At 43.4% G+C, this 19372-nt stretch overlaps 1 protein-coding gene across 1 annotated transcript in view; it reads right to left on the bottom strand.

The window, feature by feature from the left end:
• Positions 1-5893: 5893 nt before the first annotated feature.
• The window catches only part of ARHGAP20 (Rho GTPase activating protein 20), a 58727-nt gene continuing 45248 nt past the window's right edge, over positions 5894-19372 (bottom strand). Inside the window, 7 exon segments of the mRNA XM_058839325.1 lie at positions 5894-7828; positions 7831-8826; positions 10407-10518; positions 10969-11158; positions 11392-11501; positions 12522-12683; positions 15621-15799. Of these exon segments, the coding sequence (XP_058695308.1) occupies positions 7785-7828; positions 7831-8826; positions 10407-10518; positions 10969-11158; positions 11392-11501; positions 12522-12683; positions 15621-15799 (1793 nt within the window). The 3' untranslated portion in view covers positions 5894-7784.

Below are 19372 nucleotides of genomic sequence, written 5' to 3'. Positions count from 1 at the left end.
AGTCTCTATCAAATAATAGATAGCCCTCTGTAATATAAATTAAAATTGTAAATGGAAACTTCATAGGAATATTTTTTTTTTTCAATAAAGTAGGAACATCTGTTATGGTTTCTAATTTATTCAGAAAATAGGCACGGCTCCAGCCCAGTAAGGAATTTAAGTGCATAAGCAATCTCCTTGGACTTCTCTGGGACTATTTACACACAGAAGCTAAGCCAAAGCCCAGGAACTCTGCTGAAGGTGACCTTCCAGACTCCTCATCTATCTCTGGATGAAAAGCATGACATCATTTAGATGCTGCACATTGCTGCAAGTATTCGGATATTCAGCAGAGGGATAGCAATGCCATGGAAGTATTCAGATGGGCCTGAGCAATGAAAAGCATCTTTCAATTACAACCATCTCTGGAGACCAAGTCCTGCATGGAAAGATGACTTTGGGCCATGAACTTCCTTGTCTGCCTGGTCACCTCAGGTTCCTCGAGTCACAGACACCTGTGTACTTGGTGTCAGATGTCCCTTTCCCGAGCAGCTGTGCCAACAAAACAATTAAGCTCAGCCCTGCCTCCTTCCTGACACCCCCACCCAGTCAGGCCCCCAGCTCTGCTGAGGGAACTTCCAATGGTGCTTTCAGTGGTGTCTCAAGTAAAAACCATTTATTCAGGGAAAACATTTAAGTTGCAGCATTAACAAAGCTGCTGTTGCCTCCCCGAGGTCAGGCTGCACATGAGCTGCTCCCTGCAGCAAACAGCACCTCGGTGGCTCTGACTGGATCTGGGGAGATCATCCCTCTCCTGCACTAAGTCCTTTCAAAGCATTTTACACTACATCTCTGCAAGCTGTCCATGGGGCACTTGATATTTAAAACCCCCCTTCTTGTTCAAAGCTCTCTCTGTTGGGAGGCAGCCACTTGCACATGGTGCTGGCATGCACATGTGACAGGAACTGCTCCTTCCAGCTCATCAGGATTGACATCCACCAGGGAAATACACACACACATGGAAAATGGGTGATACTCCAGTATCTGGCATTGGCTACTCAGTGTGCCCCAGAGCTGGCCCCAGGTCACCCAGGTGCTGGCACTGGCACCCCCCAGACTCTGAGGTTTGTGGTCTCATTTCAGCTGCTGGCACTTGGCTCAGTTGTAGCTGCCCATTTGTCTGGCTTAAAGGTTGGTGCTGGACTCTACATGGACTCAGAGTAGAGGGTGTGCTTGCAAAGTCAACTGAGAGAATGTAACAGTAATTATTAGTATTATTATATATTAATTACATCATTATATCATTATATATTACATCATTACCTCTGAATATTTAGTAAGACTAGGTCAGGCTATGGCGATGAGGTACAGGGCTCGGTCGGAGGGCTGTGTTCTGACAGCCAGCTGTCACCCACACCAGCCCCCTTGATCCCCTTTTCCCTCTATTTTTTCCTGCTGGTTCCTCTATGGTCCATCTTAATCCCTGCCTGTCCCTGCCTTTGATCCTTACCCTAAACATCCCATGATGAGCCTGGCACATGGCTATAGCCCACTTGGAACATCTCCTAAGATGTTGTCCATCCAGCGTCCTCAAACGCCTTTCCCCACAGCCCCCCATGAACCTCATGTTCCTGCAGGGTCCCACTAATGCCTTGGTGGGGCTCACCCCAGAACCCTGAGCTGACCACTCTCCTCTGACAGTCCAAGAGAAAGGGATGGGGCTCCCTTGGTGTGACTGGGATCCTACCTTTCACAGCACTACCCTTTGATTCCTGTGTGGATCCTCTCAAGTCCGGGCTTCAGCCACCAGTGGGTGACTCTCCACTTTCTTTAAAGACAGGTCACTCTGTGTTTATCAGCCCTTACTGTCAGGGCTCATTGTCTAAACTCTCAGCTGGGATGGTGTAGCCTCAGCTGTGCACACTGGCAGCACATTCCTGTTTCTCCCTCCCTGGCAGACAACCCAGCTCCCCCAACCATCCCAGCATTTGGGGCAGCAGGGAACCCTGTGGAAACTCTTAAAAGCCAAGAGGAGGAGAAGGAGGAGGAGCAGGAGAGCCTTGCCTTCAATGGTCATATCAGAATTATTGCTGAGCCCAAGAGCAGATTTGTAGCACATTGACAGAAATAGTTTGTGACATGAGAATCAAGTGCAGAGAAATAATTTCTGTACTGGAAACACCTCTCCCATGTAGGGTCACAGAATGGCTAAATTCTGAAATATTTAACTTAATGAAACTGGCAGCAGCTACCGAGTACTTGTCCTCGAGGAACTGCTGACATTTGCAGTAAAGCCGCAATGAAACTGACAAAATAAGGCCTGGAGCAAACCTCCTATCAAGGAAAAATCATTACAGACTACATTGTACATATTAATAAAACACAAATGACGTCCAAACCCCTTAAGCCTTGTGTGGTAATCATGTCCTAACAGAAATAGTCAACACCTTTAACCAAAGAGTCTTCCCCTTTGGACACCAGTGGGTCAATCAGTTTAGCTTGACAGTGGCCTCGATACAGAGGCGTCGGTAACTAAACTTGGGAGCAAGTGAAATCATGCGAGCACGTCTGTGAAAGAGAGAGCTGGCTCCCTTTCCCTGATGTTGATGTGGGGCTCTGCTCAGCCAGCAGACATCATGCTCCAGTGCCCTTACACTTGGCAGGAGCAAAGGACTCTTCCACAGGGAAGTGGCTTTGCACAAATGCCAAAGATGAGGCTCGATGCAGCCGCAGCCCCTTGCTCAGCCTCTTCCCACATCAGACCTTGGAGAAGGAGAAGCCCCCAGTGCAGCTGGTGCCTTGGGTCTCTTTCCAGATGTGAATGCTTGAGGATGTCCAGTGGTGTCTGGACTGAGGCTATGTCCTTAGGCAAGTTCAGGTATTCCAAACACAGGATATGGAGAGATGCTAAATACTGGGGGGGAATATATCATAGTCTGCTGCTAATACATAAGTTTACTGGGATAACCTGAGGACTGGATGTAAGACTACAGCTTTTGCTGGTTTCTTAGACCTTTTCTGGGTTATTTAACACAGCATCATTACTCTGGGGCACATGGTGTGACTCTTGGGGATGGTGCTGTGCAGGGCCAAGAGCTGGATTCATTGATTCTTGTGGGTCCCTTCTGACTCAGCATATTCTGTGAAACTCGATTCTGCAATCATTGTTCCAAAACATTATGGTTATTTAATTTGTCTGAGTCAGCTGCTTTTAATGCTTTTAGTGAGATTGTTTGGGACGTTTTGTAGATGCACAGGCTGATCTGCAAGACATAAAACAAATCTGTTTGCATGGGTTATGGCAGCCTCACCATGTGCATGTATGTGTGACTGCACTTCTGCATGTGGTCCCCAAAAGCACCAGCCACCTCCCAGTCCCTGTGTCTGCTTGTGGGTGGGCGAACAGTTAGGTTTAGAATGGCAGGAAACACCAACCACCACCCTGACCCAGCACACCAGGATACTCACAGAAAAGACAAATGGTGCAAAACAGGCAGCAGAGGAGGCAAACAAGTTTGCCAGACATGATGGAGTAGATCATGAGCTGGAAACGAGGTGTCCACCACCAGGTCCTGGGACCACACATGTCCCCAGAACAAAAAAGGGTGTGAAACAGCAGCTATTAACAGAAATTCAGTGATTTGGAGTTTTGGATAGACACCTTCAGTTTAAAGGTCATGCTTCATTTCCTGGATCTACAATCTATTTTGCTTGAACTCTACAAACTTGTTTAGACAAGTATTAGATGGTACATGTCTTCCTGCTTCCTGAATTGGGCTGTGCTGGAGAGATAAAGCTTGCAGGGATGAAGCAGTAACATTTATGAGATTGATGAAGAATGGAAGAGCCCACAAAAAAACCCCAAAAAACCACCAAACCAAAAAAACTCAAAAAACTTTCAAAGCAGGCTGAGAACAAATAGCTCAAAAATTACCTGAAAGGAATGATAGCTAGTACTTGAGAAACAGAGATGCTCATTAACAACGAGAACATGAACCCCTGTGGGACAGAAAGTCCAAGTAGTGAGGTAAATTGTCCGTTTGCTGCATTTTCTCTCTTTGACAGCAGTAGACGAGAAGTCAAAGTCACTGTTTCTTCCCCTAGTTTGGTCATCTTTTTATTTTATGGTTTTTTTTCTGTGAGGTTTTGGTACCTCACGAAAGAAGTAAGCATTTGGGAAACATCTCACCTACCATTTGTCGCAAAAGCTTGAGCAGCTCCTCCAAAGCAGCCACCCTAGTTTATGGAGACGAGTGACCCACAGTGAGCACGATGTGTGGGGAACACTCAGCTGGAGCCAGGGCAGAAGAAGGGGCTCAGCACTAGGTGCCACCCCTACCCCACCACCTTCTCACAGAATGTATTGGATTTGCATGGCAGGGTTTTGGTAGCAGGGTGCTACAGAAGAATGTGTGTGGGTGTGGGTGTGGGTGTGTGAAATGCTGTCAGAAGCTTCCCTGTATCCAACAAAGCCAATGCCAGCCCACTCCAAGATGATCCTGCTGCTGGTCATGGCTGAGACCAACAGCTGGGATGAGAGAGTTAAGAAAGGCAAAAAAATGCACAATGGCAGCTGGAGAGAGGGGTGAGAATGTGTGAAAGGGATAGATCTGCAGACACCCAGCTCAGTGCAGAGGGGCAGGAGGTGCTCCAGGCACCAGAGCTGAGATTCCCCTGCAGCCCCTGGTGCAGACTCTGGTGAAGCAGCCGTGTCCCTGCAGCCCATGGAGATCCATGGGGATGCAGAGATCCACCTGCAGCCCATGGAAGAGACCCACAGCAGAGTCGGGGGGGTGCTTACTGCAGTGCTTAGATTTGCATCTGACACTCTAAAAAGGTTCAGTACAATCCATTTTGGATCTTACCAGCATTTAATTCCTTCACTGTGCGCTCACAGCCCAGAGGCACTGCAGACAGTGATTTTTCCCATTAGTGCTCTTTTTTGTGATTGCCACAGAACACACCTCATGCAGCAGCAGGGTGTATGTCTTGTAAGACAGGAGTGCATTTCAGATTGTGCTGGGTCTACATCCAGCTTGTCTGCCATACATTTAAAGCTGAAAGCACTCTAGCATTAGCTACATCTCAAAAGCAGACACATAACTCACTTCACATCGAAGCACACTTTGATATACTCTTTCTTCAGACAGCAGAGATAAATGTCTTGTAGGAAGATACCATTTGCAGGACAGAATATTTATGTTGCATAGACTAGAGATTTTCTAAAGCTTTATTATTGATGCAATGAATCAGTATTTGCTACTCAGTGTAATCTTGGCAGCACAGCAATACACTTTTTACTGTTTTGAAAAGAAATGGAAATGCAGAGTAGCTGTTTTATTTCAAAATAGCATCATGTCAATCAGTCTTTTTTTGCTTGTTTGTTTTGAAGGAGGTGTATATGAAGGGCTGTTAGATGACAGTCTCAAAATGTATACAAAGTATTTCCCCTTTGGGAGGTGACTGTTACAGATCAGATTCTGCATACTACTGTTTTCATTAAAACAGCTGGATATGAAAAAGAAGAACCTGGTAATATTAAAGAATAAATCTTGCTCTCATTCATTGGTTTACTTCCCTCCTTTCCTTGCTCCCAATCCTTATATGTATCATCCCACAAGATCTTTCTTCACCTCCATATTGTTGACTGAATCCCATTAGCTGAAAACATCCTCCTACCACTAGATGAAGAGAAAAAGGGTAGGAATTCTTGTTTGAGAATTACTAGAATTTCCAAAAGTCAACAGGATGATGGCATGCAATAGGAACGATGCCACCCAAAGTGGAGGTGCTTCAGTCCTTTCTCACACAGGATTTTCAGTGGCATCACTGGGACTCCTGCTGCTTCAGCAATAGCTTGTAGAACTGACACATAAAAAAATTCCACAGAATATAAACTGAATTTATGACATAACAAATAATATTTAATATATAGCATTGAATGCATACACATCAGTACCAGTGCCGTAACAACAAAACAGAACTTGTAAAATTAGCAGCAGTCTTTTTGCAAGTACAAAAATACACATTTTTTTCAGAACATATATAATAGCAAAATTTAACAGGATATATTATACAAACTCAAAGCATTTAGATAATGCATTACTCTAATATATTATATGATGTATGACACAGACAGACTGAGTGCACCCTTGGCAGGTTGGTAGGTGACAGGATGCTGAGACGTGCAGCTGACACAACAGAAGGATGGGATGCCACCCAGAGGGACCTGGACAAACTTGAGAAGTGGGCCCATGAGAACCTCAGGAGGTTCAACAAGTCTAAGTGCAAGGTTCTGCACCTTGCCCTGGGTGGGACAAGCCCAGACATAGGTACAGACTGGGAGAAGAACTCACTGAGAGCAGCCCTGTGAGAAGGACTTGGTGGTGCTGGTGGATGAGAGGCTGGCCATGAGCTGTCAGTGTGCACTCCCAGCCCAGAAAGCCAAAGGTGTCCTGGGCTGCATCCAGAGCAGCGTGGGCAGCAGGGCCAGGGAGGGGATTCTGCCCCTCTGCTCTGCTCTGCTCAGACCCCACCTGCAGGGCTGCAGCAGCTCTGGGGTCCCAGCACAGGGAGGATGGGGACCTGCTGGAGTTAGTACAGAGGAGGACCATAAAGAACATTAGAGGAATGGAAAAACTCTTCTGTGTATAAATGCTGAGGATTGGGATTGTTAAGTCTGGAGAAGAAGAGGCTTCAGAAAGACCTCACTTAGGCCTTCCACTACCTTAATGGGACTAATAAAAAGAAGGGAGATGATTTTTTTAAATGGGCAGATAGTGGCAGGACAAGGGGCAAAGTTTTTAAACTAAAAGAGAGCAGAATTAGATTAGAAAGAAATTCTACTCAGAGAGTGGTAAAGCACTAAAACAGGCTTCCCCAAGAAGTTATGGATGCTCCATCCCTGGAAGTATTCAAGGCTGGGTTGGATGGGGCTCTGAGCAACCTGGTCTAGTGGAAGGTGTCCCTGTCTCTATGGCAGGGGGTTGGAATTGGATGATCTTTAAGGTCCTTTCCAACCCAATCCATTCTGTGGTTTTATGTTTTAGATGTTGCATAATAAAATTACATGTGTTCTGCTTGCAATAATACATAATGCCATTTACAGCAATGTTAAGAAACTATTCACAACTTAAACATGAACAGAACAGCCAACAAAGCACAATAAATGAAACAAAGAGCTGCAAAGGTGTTAGTTACAAGATTCAGCATTTCCCTTTACATATTTTTGGGCTTCCTTTTTACTTTCTTTTGCAGTGAGAAAGAAATAACTACACCTATCAAACATACTGTATAAACATACAGAAAACAACACACTCCTTGGAGGACAATGAAGGTAATATTTATCAGTTTCAGAACAGTAGTATAATACCACAGTTATGGAAGCTATGCTGACTTTGCACGCTACAACAAAAGCACAAAGGACTGGGACTCACATCTGCAAGGCTCAACACTTGAGTGGTCAAGGAGAGAGGCCCAGCAGGCAGCCCGCTGCCCTGGCGGGTCAGGGAACAGGACACTGGCCTTTGTTACCTCCTGGGTCCCTTCCAGATTTTCAGGAGACTTCTGTTTGCTTGCTTCTAGCAATTTTTATTATTCCTACAACGTTCTAGCAAAGCTTTATATTGGAACATTACTCAGTTTCCTAAAAAAAGAAAACTCGTGAGTCTGGGGACTGCTCAATTAAATTTGAACAATCTGGATGTTAAACTTAAAATGAACACACATCAACACCAAAGGCATTTTCTTTATGGTGTTTATTTTAAGCATTAAAATTCCTCTGCAAAAAGCTTTGGTCAGTCTCTTCAAACTTTGGATTGCTGTAATGCTTTTCTAGACCTCCTCTCTGATCATGAAGTCTGTCTCCCCTGGTGATTTTCAGAGGCAATGGCTGAAGGTCAGGCTTAATGCAACAGCTGCCACCTCCATCAGTAGGTTTCAGGGGTGCTGACCTGCTGCTGGGCCCCACCAGGCTCTCCTCAGCCCCAGTGTCAGTAGATTGTGGAGATGGTGGCACCGTGGTGAGTGGAAGCAAAGAGTCATCAGCCACAGCAGCAGCAGCATCCTCGTGTTTCTTTAGCGACTGGAAAGTGCTATCGAAAGGGCAGGAGGTTTCACTTAAGGTAAACAGAGCCTGGTCTGAAAACTGGGAGAAAGCACTGTCCAGGGAGCAAATTGATGACACAGATGGAGATGTCCCAGAAGAAGACTGGCTAAAAGAGCTAAATCCTGAGCAAATATTTAATCCCTCTGGCGTTGGAGGCAGGAGACAATGGGACAGGTCTTTCCTTTCAACGTTTTGGTTTGTGTTGTCACTTTTACCAATGTTAATTCCTATAAGCAAGCTCTGATTGCCGAGCTTTTGCCTTTCCACCTGCAACGACCGGCGCTGGCAGACATACTTCTCATCTTCAGGATACAGGACAACGTCACAGCTGGCTTTGCGCGTCGCCTTCTCACGCCCAGCATCGGCGCGGGCAGAACTGGAGGTCTGGAGGCCAACTGCAGGCTCAGATGAGCGCCGCTGCCTCCTCACAGTCTTGGGAGCACCCGAGGTAGCTTCTGAGGGGAAACCACTGGAGTAGGGAGACTTATTTGAGTTTTCTTGCAAGGAAAACTTCAGGTGCGCATCGGCAGAAATTGCCAGCTTCAGTTTGGTTTGGCTTTGGATTTCATCCACCTCCGTCTGCTCCGAATCGCCGTCGCTCAGAGTGAAGACAGACTCCCTGCTTCTGTTATCCTGATCACGGGTTTTAATCCAGTCACTGGAGGAAGAGTCAGCTTCATCATTTGCCTCATTTTCCAGGCTATCATAGGAAGAGTCATTCTGATGGAGAGAAGCAACATCTGCAAGGACAAACCAAGTGTTAACACGTCACAACTGAACCACCCTCTTGACAAGCAGCTTCTTTCTGGCAGGTATCCTTTACTTTCAGGAGCCCTTCTAAAGATTCTTCAAGCAAAAGTACTAATAATTTCATTAAAAATTACTGTCTTAATTTTGAACTGGAGAAGCTGAGGTGAGTACTAAGCTAAAGTTCAGCCAAGAAATAAAGTCAGGATAATGGCACAAATAAGGGTTAGGGGGTTTTTGCTGTAGTTTTGGTTTGGTTTTTTTACGTGGATAGTAGCTAATCCATCTGTAAACAATAATTTACATACATATATACACATGTGGAATCGATAATTAATTTCATTTTTTCTTTTCATTATTGGATATTGAAAGCAACATTTAGCTTTTCTTTCCTTTTTTCAGACAAATGAAGAGAACAGGGCATACTTCTTACTTCTGCTTCTTCCAGAAAATACAATATTTTTAAGAGCAACACTATGAAGTTTTAGGCTCAGTTTAAACAGCCACCTCATTTGCACTGAGCAGTGCACACCTGGGCCCTATCCTGTATCTGCAGTAACTGGAATTACATGAAATCTCTTTTGCTCTGGGTTAGGCTAAGCTGCCTTATCTCACATTTGCAGCAGACACACTTCATGCACAGGCAGCCACCATGCCTCAGTGCCTGCCCAAAAGCTCGTTCAGCTGCTGTAACCTGTCGTGGGTCTGAGCTCTCACTGCCGGCACATCCCAGCACAGCAGATCCCACGTGCTTCACTCTTGGGGAGGGGGCAGGCCAAATTTCATCCAATCTCACTGGAGGCAGAGCATGAGGAGCTTGAAACCGCCACAATGACTCAGACATGCTGACACAAGTGCCATTACCACTTTCAGTATAGGCCACCTGTGATAAAATTTATTTTACAAAAATGCTGCTTTAGAAATACTTTAAGGAGAGACACAAAACTCCAGGCAAAATCAGAGGGCTGAAGAGAAAAAAGAGCATGAATTATTATCTGGAAAGCTCTATCAACTAGTCTGCCAAACACTTTCAGTCACCAGTTCCATGATTTTTCTGCGCTAGAAGCAAAACCTGGATGTCCCATTAAAACTCTGGAGAGTTTAGTTTCCCATAAAAACTCACTCTTTTGATAGTGAATAGACACTTCCATCCCTAATGTAATGGTGTGACAGCTGTATTATGATCATTGCTGATCAGTGACTTCCTAATATTTTGGGAAAACACAGGCTGATGCAAAAATTCTAGATTTGGGAAGAAACCTTTGCTAGATTTTTTTTTTTTTTTTAAATTTTATTTTCTTTGTTTCCCCTCCCTCCTTTTTTAACTGTAATGGTTCAGATGACTGGTATAGGAGCAAGAGTCTTTGTGAAAGCATTTTGTGGTATGATCCAGGTCCATGGTAAGTTGAATCAGTGATTATAACCAGTTTTTTTGGGAATTGAAGGGAAAGAGAACAGCAGTATCTGGGAACACCACATGAAGAAGGAACAGCATTCTTCCATGGAATATACCAATCTTTTGCCTGGCTGAGTTCAGCTGTCTTAATGGAATCAAAACATTAGTCTGCATTACCTGAGCTGTTCTCTCTCTTGCATGTCATCAGTATTTCTCCGAAGAGAGAGGTAATTTCATCTCCAAAAATCCTGCAGCAATTTTCAATGAGGAACTGTACCAGACTAGAAATCTGCAACAAAACAATGGGAGAGAGATGTCAGATCTTCTATTATTCAACCCAGGACAAGCTCACCATACAGATGAAGAACAGGAGCAAACTGTCACCCATGAAGGCAGCCAGAAACTACTCTCTCAGTCTCCTGGGCCTGATAAACTGTCCTGTTATACATCCTTGTAAACATCTTTTCCATTCTATTCTGCTCTGTTCCGAGGTCACCACAACCAGAGATCTTCTTGATGAGAGAAGCATGTTGCTGATACACTGGGCATTGCTTCATGACCTCTCTCTTCTTCTTACAGGAAGATTATGGGAATGGATTGATGAATGTTGCTGGAGCCCTAACAAGAGGACAAGTCTTGATCTGAAGAGGTACTGAATGTTCTCATGTTTGTAGCCAACAGCCTGATTGAATGGGATGAAGACTGGCTTGGTTTTCTGCTACACCAAAGTGTTTCTTACCTTTTTAATATATTCACTTTCTATATCAGGAGTGGAGGAAACAGGAGGCCAGAGCAGGCTAGGTGCAATGCAGACAGCCAGATTAAATGCATTCATCTGGTTCTCCTCAGATCGCATTTCTATCCCATGCAATACTCCAAAGATGTAACGTAAGAGAACAACATTAGCTCTGGGGAGATGCTCTATTAACCTGAAAACACATAAAAACAGAATTCTTCACATTAGTGATCACTTTGCATAGATATACACAAGTCATGATAATGGAAATGTAGAAATAGGGTAACGTAGTCCACTAATTAAATCAGGAAGGGTGTCAAAGAGATGTTTGTATTAAAAAAATATAATTGTAAGTTCAATATTTGTGGTTCTGCATTCTGGGATGTACATTTATAGGAAAAGAATGTAGAGAAAATAAATAACTACCTTTGGATGCTTTTTATCTTCTCTTCATTATTTCCTTGATCCAGCACAGAGACCCACTTATCACACAGCTGGGATGATAAAATACTGCCTGGGATGTTGCGAAGAAAATCCTTATCAAGAGAAAAGAAGAACAAAACATATGAGCAGCTGTTCTGGGGCAAGTGAGGGAGTAGGAATAAGATACACGGATACAAGAGGATGTATCCATGGGACAGCACTGGCTGGCAAGTATTGTTAATACAACCACCCAAATCAGAAGAAAATCATCAGAGATAGAGGCACTTTAGATTATGCTTAAAGTGAATATTTTCCAGCCTTTCCCTGCATTTTCCTGTCAAAACAGAGCTATTTGAATACTTCATGTGATATTGCTGAACTAAAAAATCTGCAGTGAGACCAGCTATTTTGATGTTGCATAATGTCTGTCTTTACTTATCACTTAACTTCATCTGTAGTCCCTGTTTCTTCTCCTCAGCTGACAAGCTCAAATACCTCCAGATCATAAGCACTCCAAGGCACCCCTACATTCTTTCCCCTAATCAATGGAGTACTTAAACTAGTCATTGATAGTCTTGCCATTCCTCTTTCCTAACACCTCAGCCATGGGCATGGAAATTGTTGCAGGAATTTTAGGAAGAAGGCCAAATCCTAGCTTCCCAAAATTGCAAGGGTGATGGAAGCTATGATGGTTTTTTTGCACAAGGAACATTGGTTTTGACATACAAGACTGTAACAAAAGATAATGCATGGAAAAAATAATCCGAATATTTATGTCAACACTGTGAACTCACTAGGATCTGCAGTGTAGGGTAGTACTGACTGATGTGTAAGGAGACAAGTCTGCAAACATGCCATTTAGTATTTCATATGCAGTGAGTAACAGGCCCAGGCTGTAGCAGAGACCTCAGGAAAGCTGTCAGCAAAACAGACTGGCTACTCCTCTTCCTCATCCTAGTTCAGTGGCAGCCTCCTTTGGAGATCCTCACAAGGTTAATGTGCCAGCCTGTTCTTGATAATTCAATCCATCAGTTCCTCCTTGGGCCTGTCCCTGGAAGAAAGCCCTTCCTGGCTGTGCACAGGATCTGTGCTGCTCTCACCCAAAAAGGGAGTCAGGAACGTTTCTCACATACCTTAAACAAAGATGCTGTCACAAATATGGATTCATGGGCCAGGTCCACTTCAGTGCCTGAATCAAGCTTCTCTTTTAGCTCTTTGAATGTTTTTGCACTTCCAGAGCGTCTGAAAATACCCTTGGTGGAAGGCCCCTCTTGGTAAAGGAGGGAAAGCATGTCCTAAAAAAATTAAAAAGGCAAAGAGGATTTCTCATAAATATATTTTATTCTCCAGTGACACTAAAATGTAGTTTTGCCATTTTTGCCACAGCTGAAAACCTTTTAGTCCTAAAAAATATCAGAAATCAAACACAAGTCAAGGCTCGCCCTCCAAACCATGCCAAACTGCCCAGCAAAGCTGTGATTTGGGACTCTCATTTTGGAAAATATCTCCTCAGAAATACCATGCTGCCACTGCTGAGCATTAACTTTCTGCATGACATTCCAGGACCTGTGTAAGTTTCAGCCAAGTCATTTAAATATATAAATGCTGTGGGGTATGGGAAAAGGAGAGTGGTCTATCTAACTCAAAGCTTTGCATTTGACAGTGGCCTCAGCCGGACACTACTTTGCAGGAAGATATGAGACCTTCACTGCTCATCACTGTAGTAAATATTGTCACCAACCACAGACAGAATTCTGTTTCACTGCTGATATCTGAAAAAATTAGATTTTTATCTAAACTAGAAAGTGCTTTGTTTGTTAATATATATCTGCACTTCTACAGCAGATCAGAGTCAGGTTTTTATCCCCTTTGCTGCTTGTGAGTGGTATCAGACTCTGCAAGCAGCTCAGGGCTGTCAGCAGAACCAACTCTGAGGCAAGGTGCTCCTGCTTGGGAGGTCATTCCAAGGGGGCTAAAGCTCACCTTGTGGCTCCCCTGAAGCCAATGAGGCTGCATATGATTAAACAAGTAGGCAGCTTATTACAGAGAAGGGAAAACAAGCAGATTCCTGCCTAGCTTTTAAAATAACAGGAGGGACTGAGTTTTTTCTGTTAAATAATAGAAGCAAGAAGAAAAGGAACTGCTGAAACTTCTCCTGAGATAATATGTTTAGGATATTTGCCAGATGCTTAGTTCTCTGCAGTCTCCTGTGGGCCATATCTCAGACATGCAGGTCAACTCTTGCAGGCCTGCTCCAAGCAATGTAGAATTTGTCAGGTTTTTCTCTTTGAAAGGGGAAACACGTGCAGACAGTCTCTGGGATTATGTGTATGCACGCAGTGGCCTGAGGACCAAGTTATCCAAAATGATGCCAAGAAAAGGGACACAGTGGTCCTGGGACACAGGTCTATCATCACTAAACTGAGTTAGTGAACAGGAATGGGTAAGGAATGGAGTTTGGGGACTATCTTAGTCTGGGTTGTAAGGTAGGTCTTCCTAACACAGCAGCGCAAGTTAGTCTAATAGAAGTTATTACTTTTGCTTGTATTCTTTAATGGTTCTTTCTCACTCTTGCAGAAATCCAAGATCAAGAATTCACATAAGTGCAGATGCTTTTGGAGGAGTACCTTCATGGCAGCAGGACTCATGTCAGCATTTTCATTCTCTTTGCAGGAATTTAGAGCTTTCGCCTCAAAACAGGCTGAGTCCCACAGCACAGGATGTTAGCACATGAACAACCTCTTTGAAAACACATTTTGAACAAAGTATTCAGAAGATAAAAATGGGAAGCTCCTATTAAACTAACAAACCCAGATGAAATTACATGAGTGAAGCTACAGTGCAAGTTAACTCAGTGTGGCAGTGGCTAAAAGAGAACCCTTCAGCTGTGAAAGCAAGCTGGAAGCTCTGAAGCAGTTATCCAGCATGTCTGCAGCATTCATCCCTGATATTTTCTTTCTCTTGCAGGTAAATCCCATTCAGTCCCCCAGAATTCTATTCTCTGAAAATGCTGCATGGATTCACAAGTAAGTTATATTTTGTGGCATAAACACAATGTTTAAAATTCAAAGCACAAAGTCTACCAAGCTGTGATTCTATGCTTAGAAACTCCAGGGATTTTTTCAAATAAAAAATTACTAATATTTATGTTTTGGAGAAATTTTTGAAATGCAGCATTGGCTCATCTCTTAAACAGAGAGCAGGAGGGATCAGGTGATCATAGTCATACAGAGTTCATCTCTGGAAGGCTTATTTAAATAACCTAAATAATGAAAATGCACACTTCTCCTTCAAAAGAAAACACTATTAATAGACCTGAAAAATCCCAGTATGATTCACTATTCAGGCAGTAATAAAGCAGCACATCAAGCACCAGCTTAGGAGACAAAACATCTCTTCCTGTAAACTGGTGTGACCTCATGATTTCAGTGGGGTACTGGCAATTTCTTCCAGCCAGAAGTCAGGTTGTTAGGATGAAGGGCCCAATCCTGCAGGGCTCAATCACACTCTATAAATACTTTATTCGCTGTACTGACAACAGGGCCTTCTAATGACCAAAAATGCAATATCCATGCCTTAATTATGCCTAGGAATGGGCTCTAGGACAACCTTTTTCATGATCCTAGGCTGGTTTTGAGAGGCACCCACAGCACCAGAGCTCCCTCAAGTCAGGATGAAAAGATGCTACTGTAGCCTCCACACTCCCACCTATTTTTGCAGTGGTGCTGTCAGACCAAAAATGAGGACTCAAGAGTGGTTGCCTGCCCTGGAATGACTTCAATAAAGGCTCTGAAATTGCCTAGCTATGGGCAAGTGGCATTTTTATACATGCGTGGGCTGCCTATATGGGACAGTAGATGAGAGATTTATGGATGTGGGGATTTTACAGAGATCTTGGGAGTGGTTTAAAAAGCATGTGTGAATGTGGCATTTATTTACATGGTGCAAGTGAGGATTAGGAAACCAGCCTTATAGCATGGGCTATAAAGGAGAAATAGCCCAGAACAGCAGACTGATCATACACATTTCTCAAGCTGTTATTAACAGGGCCTGACCACAGTAGATGTTAAAAAACAAAGTTCTTGCTGGGAACCAAAAATGAGGTTTCCCTATGGAAACCTTTCTGGTTGCTTTGCTTGGGTAATTTCAATGTCCCATTTACAGACATATCCTCATTTACTACACAGAGAAATTCCACCACTCTAAGACCCAACCCTGAGCCTGGGACTCACCAAGAGGGGTTTGGGCAGGTTGTCATCCTCACAGATGGTTGTTAGTAAGAGGCCAAAGAGCTTCCCAGGAGCAGCAGATGTTGAGGAGAGGGGTGCATTGTCCAAGTGAGTGCCTGGCCCACGCCAAAAAGCCCAATTTATGATAGATCTTTTCCTTTTAAATGACTTTTGGCTTAAGTCTGGGGAAAGAGAAAGGTGTTTATTACAAGAAATGCATTTCAATTCTAGTTCCAGTATTTGGGTTTTGGTGGTTGCTATGGTTTCAAAGGAAAAAATGTCATGAACTGAACCAACTCCTTGCATCCAGCTAAGCCTAATCCATGATGTACATACCTCTGTGTGTGTATGTGTGTAGAATGTGTTGCCTTACTCATGCCCTGAAGAGTATCACCAGGATCTGCCCTGCACTGCTGGAGCAACGTCAGCACTGTTCACCAAGTGCAGGATAGCAAACCTCAGCCTGCTGAGTTCACACAGAGCTGTACTCTGCTAAATAACTTGTTTTCCACCTACAGGTGCAAATCCACTGCCCCCACCTCAGCATGCTGTCCAGGGACATCCTAGCTCTCCTGACAGTGTGGAAGACTCCCCACAAGTAACACCAGAGAATCAACTAAAGGGCTGAGGCATTTTCAGACCAGGAAAAGCCGCTGCCTTTGCTGTCGTGTCCACAGCACAGGAGTATCATCAGTGTCCTCACTCCAAGCATTTGCCAACCATGTCCCAGGGACGGTGCCTGCCCTTTAATCAATGCCTTCCAGATGGCATTTCAGCATGCTGCTGGCACACTGCTGGGCTCTGCTTGTCTTCACTGTAACATTTCATGAGCTATCGACAGAGGTGTACTAACTGAAACTCTTGTTTGGAGTGTGGACAGAGGGAAATACTGGTATAGGGACACAAAAAGGGTTTTTTTTTTTTTATATGACCTTTCTCAACATCAACCAGTGTGAAATCTTAACAGCATGGGTTACTGCTGAAGGGAAAAAGAGTGTGGACTGTTTATGACAGTAGTGCTAACCGGGTAAAACTTATTCTGATATATTTTTCCTTTCTGAGGTGTTTTCTAAGCCAATCAGCATTGATTAGTTGCTTGCCTACCCCACCCACATTTTAATCAGCTGGTTCTTCCAAACATTTTACTTTCTGCTGTTGTGCAGGCCAGAACCAAGGCTTGCAGAATTAAGGATTGTGGTACAATACCAGATTTTTCTCTCCAATATTTTATTTTCTCCTATACTTTATTAGAATTGGGTTTTTAGCTCAATGAGTGATTTTCAGTATATGTCATTCCATCCCAAATCATGCTCCCTTTGGGAATGGGTGGAAGTCTTTTCATGAGATGCTTACAGGATGAAAAATTACAGTTTAACTCAAAATGTGAACATATGAATGTGAAAGCCTGAATAAAAATGCTTTTCATAAAAAATAATGAGGATATACATTGTAAGTAGTCCAAAGCTTCAAGAAATGTAAGTCTGGCAGCATCTAAGGTTTTACTTGACACTTCATATTTTGGGAGAACACAACTGACCTGTAACTTTCAAAGTGACATTTTTTTCCTTCAGATGAGCTGAATATTAGCACCTGAATATGGTTTGCTTCACAAACTAAGGTTTGCCAGCATTCTAGTGACACAATGGCATACACAGACTGTTTGGGTTTTTTTCTGTAAACCCCGTAGATCTCAGTGGAAGCAAAAATTAAGATGCTATTTTGGAGAACAAAGAATAGCAGAAGTGAATAAAAAAAGTCTTAAAATTAGGAACTCTTCTCAGTCTCTTACTGATTGTTCCCCTCTTAACAGCCATGTCTCAAACTGAGAATGTGAACAAGGGGTCTTTGCAACTAACTGCAGCTCTCTCCTGGGACAGGAAGGAAATCTTAGCCAGTGTTCTTCAGCATATCAGGACAGAAACCAGCAACTGATGTGTGGCAATGAAATGTTTTGTTAAAATTAACATGTTAAAGAACACTAAAATGTTCTTAAAAATTAACATTGAAAAACATGGAAAAAAACCATTAACATGAAAAACAGGAAAACTCATCCTTTTGATACCCCCTTTTTAAGGGTGTCGAGAAGTCTTAAGCTGAAGAGGAGATGAGAAGCGGTGGATGTACGCTTTCCTTCCTTGAACCTGTGCAAAGTCATAATACTAGGAGAAAGCCAGACTCCTCTCAGCCAAGACAGATGTCAATTGCTGCTCTGCAGACGTACTTCCATACAAAAACCTCATGGCCTTGTTCTGGTGGATTATTCTAAACCATAATCAGAAAAAAGTAATACCAGTTTTCTGGAAAATTTTGGTCAGAGCTCACAGCAGCCACCTCTCCTGCTCATATTTTATATGAAGGGAATGTCTATTCATAGTTAGTGTTCTAGCCATGGAAATGGCATTTCCTCTCCTTGAAACTAATCAGAAACTTCTAAATAAATCTTCAGCTCTATTTAACATTGTGTTCATGAGCATAATTTAATGGCTATGTTTAACTGGTAGGTGACCATTCCTGTTACAAGCTGAAAGGCTACAGCAGAGGCAGCAGAAACACTCCATTTCTTCCACATAGAAAATTCTCCTGTACTTTTAAAACCATCCTGCCAGGACAGTTGATGCAATTACACCACCACATTTGGTGTCCACACAGTGACATACTTGACATGAGGGCCAGCTGTCAGTCATGCCTGCCTGTCAGCGCCTGCACTGCTGTCTAACCGTGGTGCACAGTGGAGCTGGGCAGCTGCTCCTTGCTGCCTCCAGAAGGGACAGCATATCCAGCACAGTGGCATCCTGCTGCAGGAAGATGATGGGAGGGAGGACAGCACAGCATGTGGCAGTGAAGTGTGGGGTTACAGATACTGCTCTCTGTAAATGCACTCTGTACGTGGCAGTGTGCTCAGTGGGTACTCAACACAGATTTTGGCTTGCTGATTTGAAGATCAAAAGCTAGATCATAGCCTTGGCTTGCATGCAGGTAATTTTTTCCATTTTCCAAACCCAAAACACTTAGGAAAAGCACAAGGAATAGTGCTGTATGTGAGATAACCTGCTTTGCAAGCAGTTACACCTATACATCCCTTTAAGAGGTTTTGTCTGATGAAGGAAGGAAAGGTGAATGGACTAAAAGCCTTCCTCCCATTTAGCACAGTCCCTGTGCATGACCTGCAGGCTGCCCCAGGCTTCTGCTGCCCCTAGCCAGGCTCACTCCACTCCTGCAGCTTGCACATCACCAATGATAACACATCTGCATTAGAACTCTACAGGCCTGATTTGCATTTCTATTTTCTTTTGCCAGTCAACATCAGCTGCCAAAGCAGGGCCTGTAAACCTAATTACACCCCTTTGCTAGATTGCCTCACTCTTAAAATATGCCATGAAGTAATATATGATACAAATTACTGGGAAGGGGGTGGATGAATGCATGTGGAAAGGAAATTAATTTATATAAAATGTAATTAATTTCCAGAATAATTTGTAATGGACTCTGGTATAGCTTCACTGTATTTAATTTCTAAAAACATTTCAAATGGATTTCATTCATATTCATATATTGTGGGAGATCTTGGGTATTGGGGAGCGCCCAAGATAACAGTGTGGATGTTATTTATTCTATGATATGGTTGTTATTGGCAAAGTAGGGCAGAGTTCCTAATTGAGCTGAGTATGGTAGTGTATTAAGAACAACAAAAACATACCATGGAATGTATCCTTGCCCTAAGTCTAATTCCCCAATCCTGTCACTATCTCCTTATT

The sequence above is a fragment of the Poecile atricapillus genome, chromosome 1 (assembly GCF_030490865.1).
Source record: "Poecile atricapillus isolate bPoeAtr1 chromosome 1, bPoeAtr1.hap1, whole genome shotgun sequence".
Lineage (NCBI taxonomy): Eukaryota > Metazoa > Chordata > Aves > Passeriformes > Paridae > Poecile > Poecile atricapillus.
The sequence above is the reverse complement of the archived record's forward strand: the minus strand, read 5'-3'. Positions and strand labels throughout refer to the sequence as shown.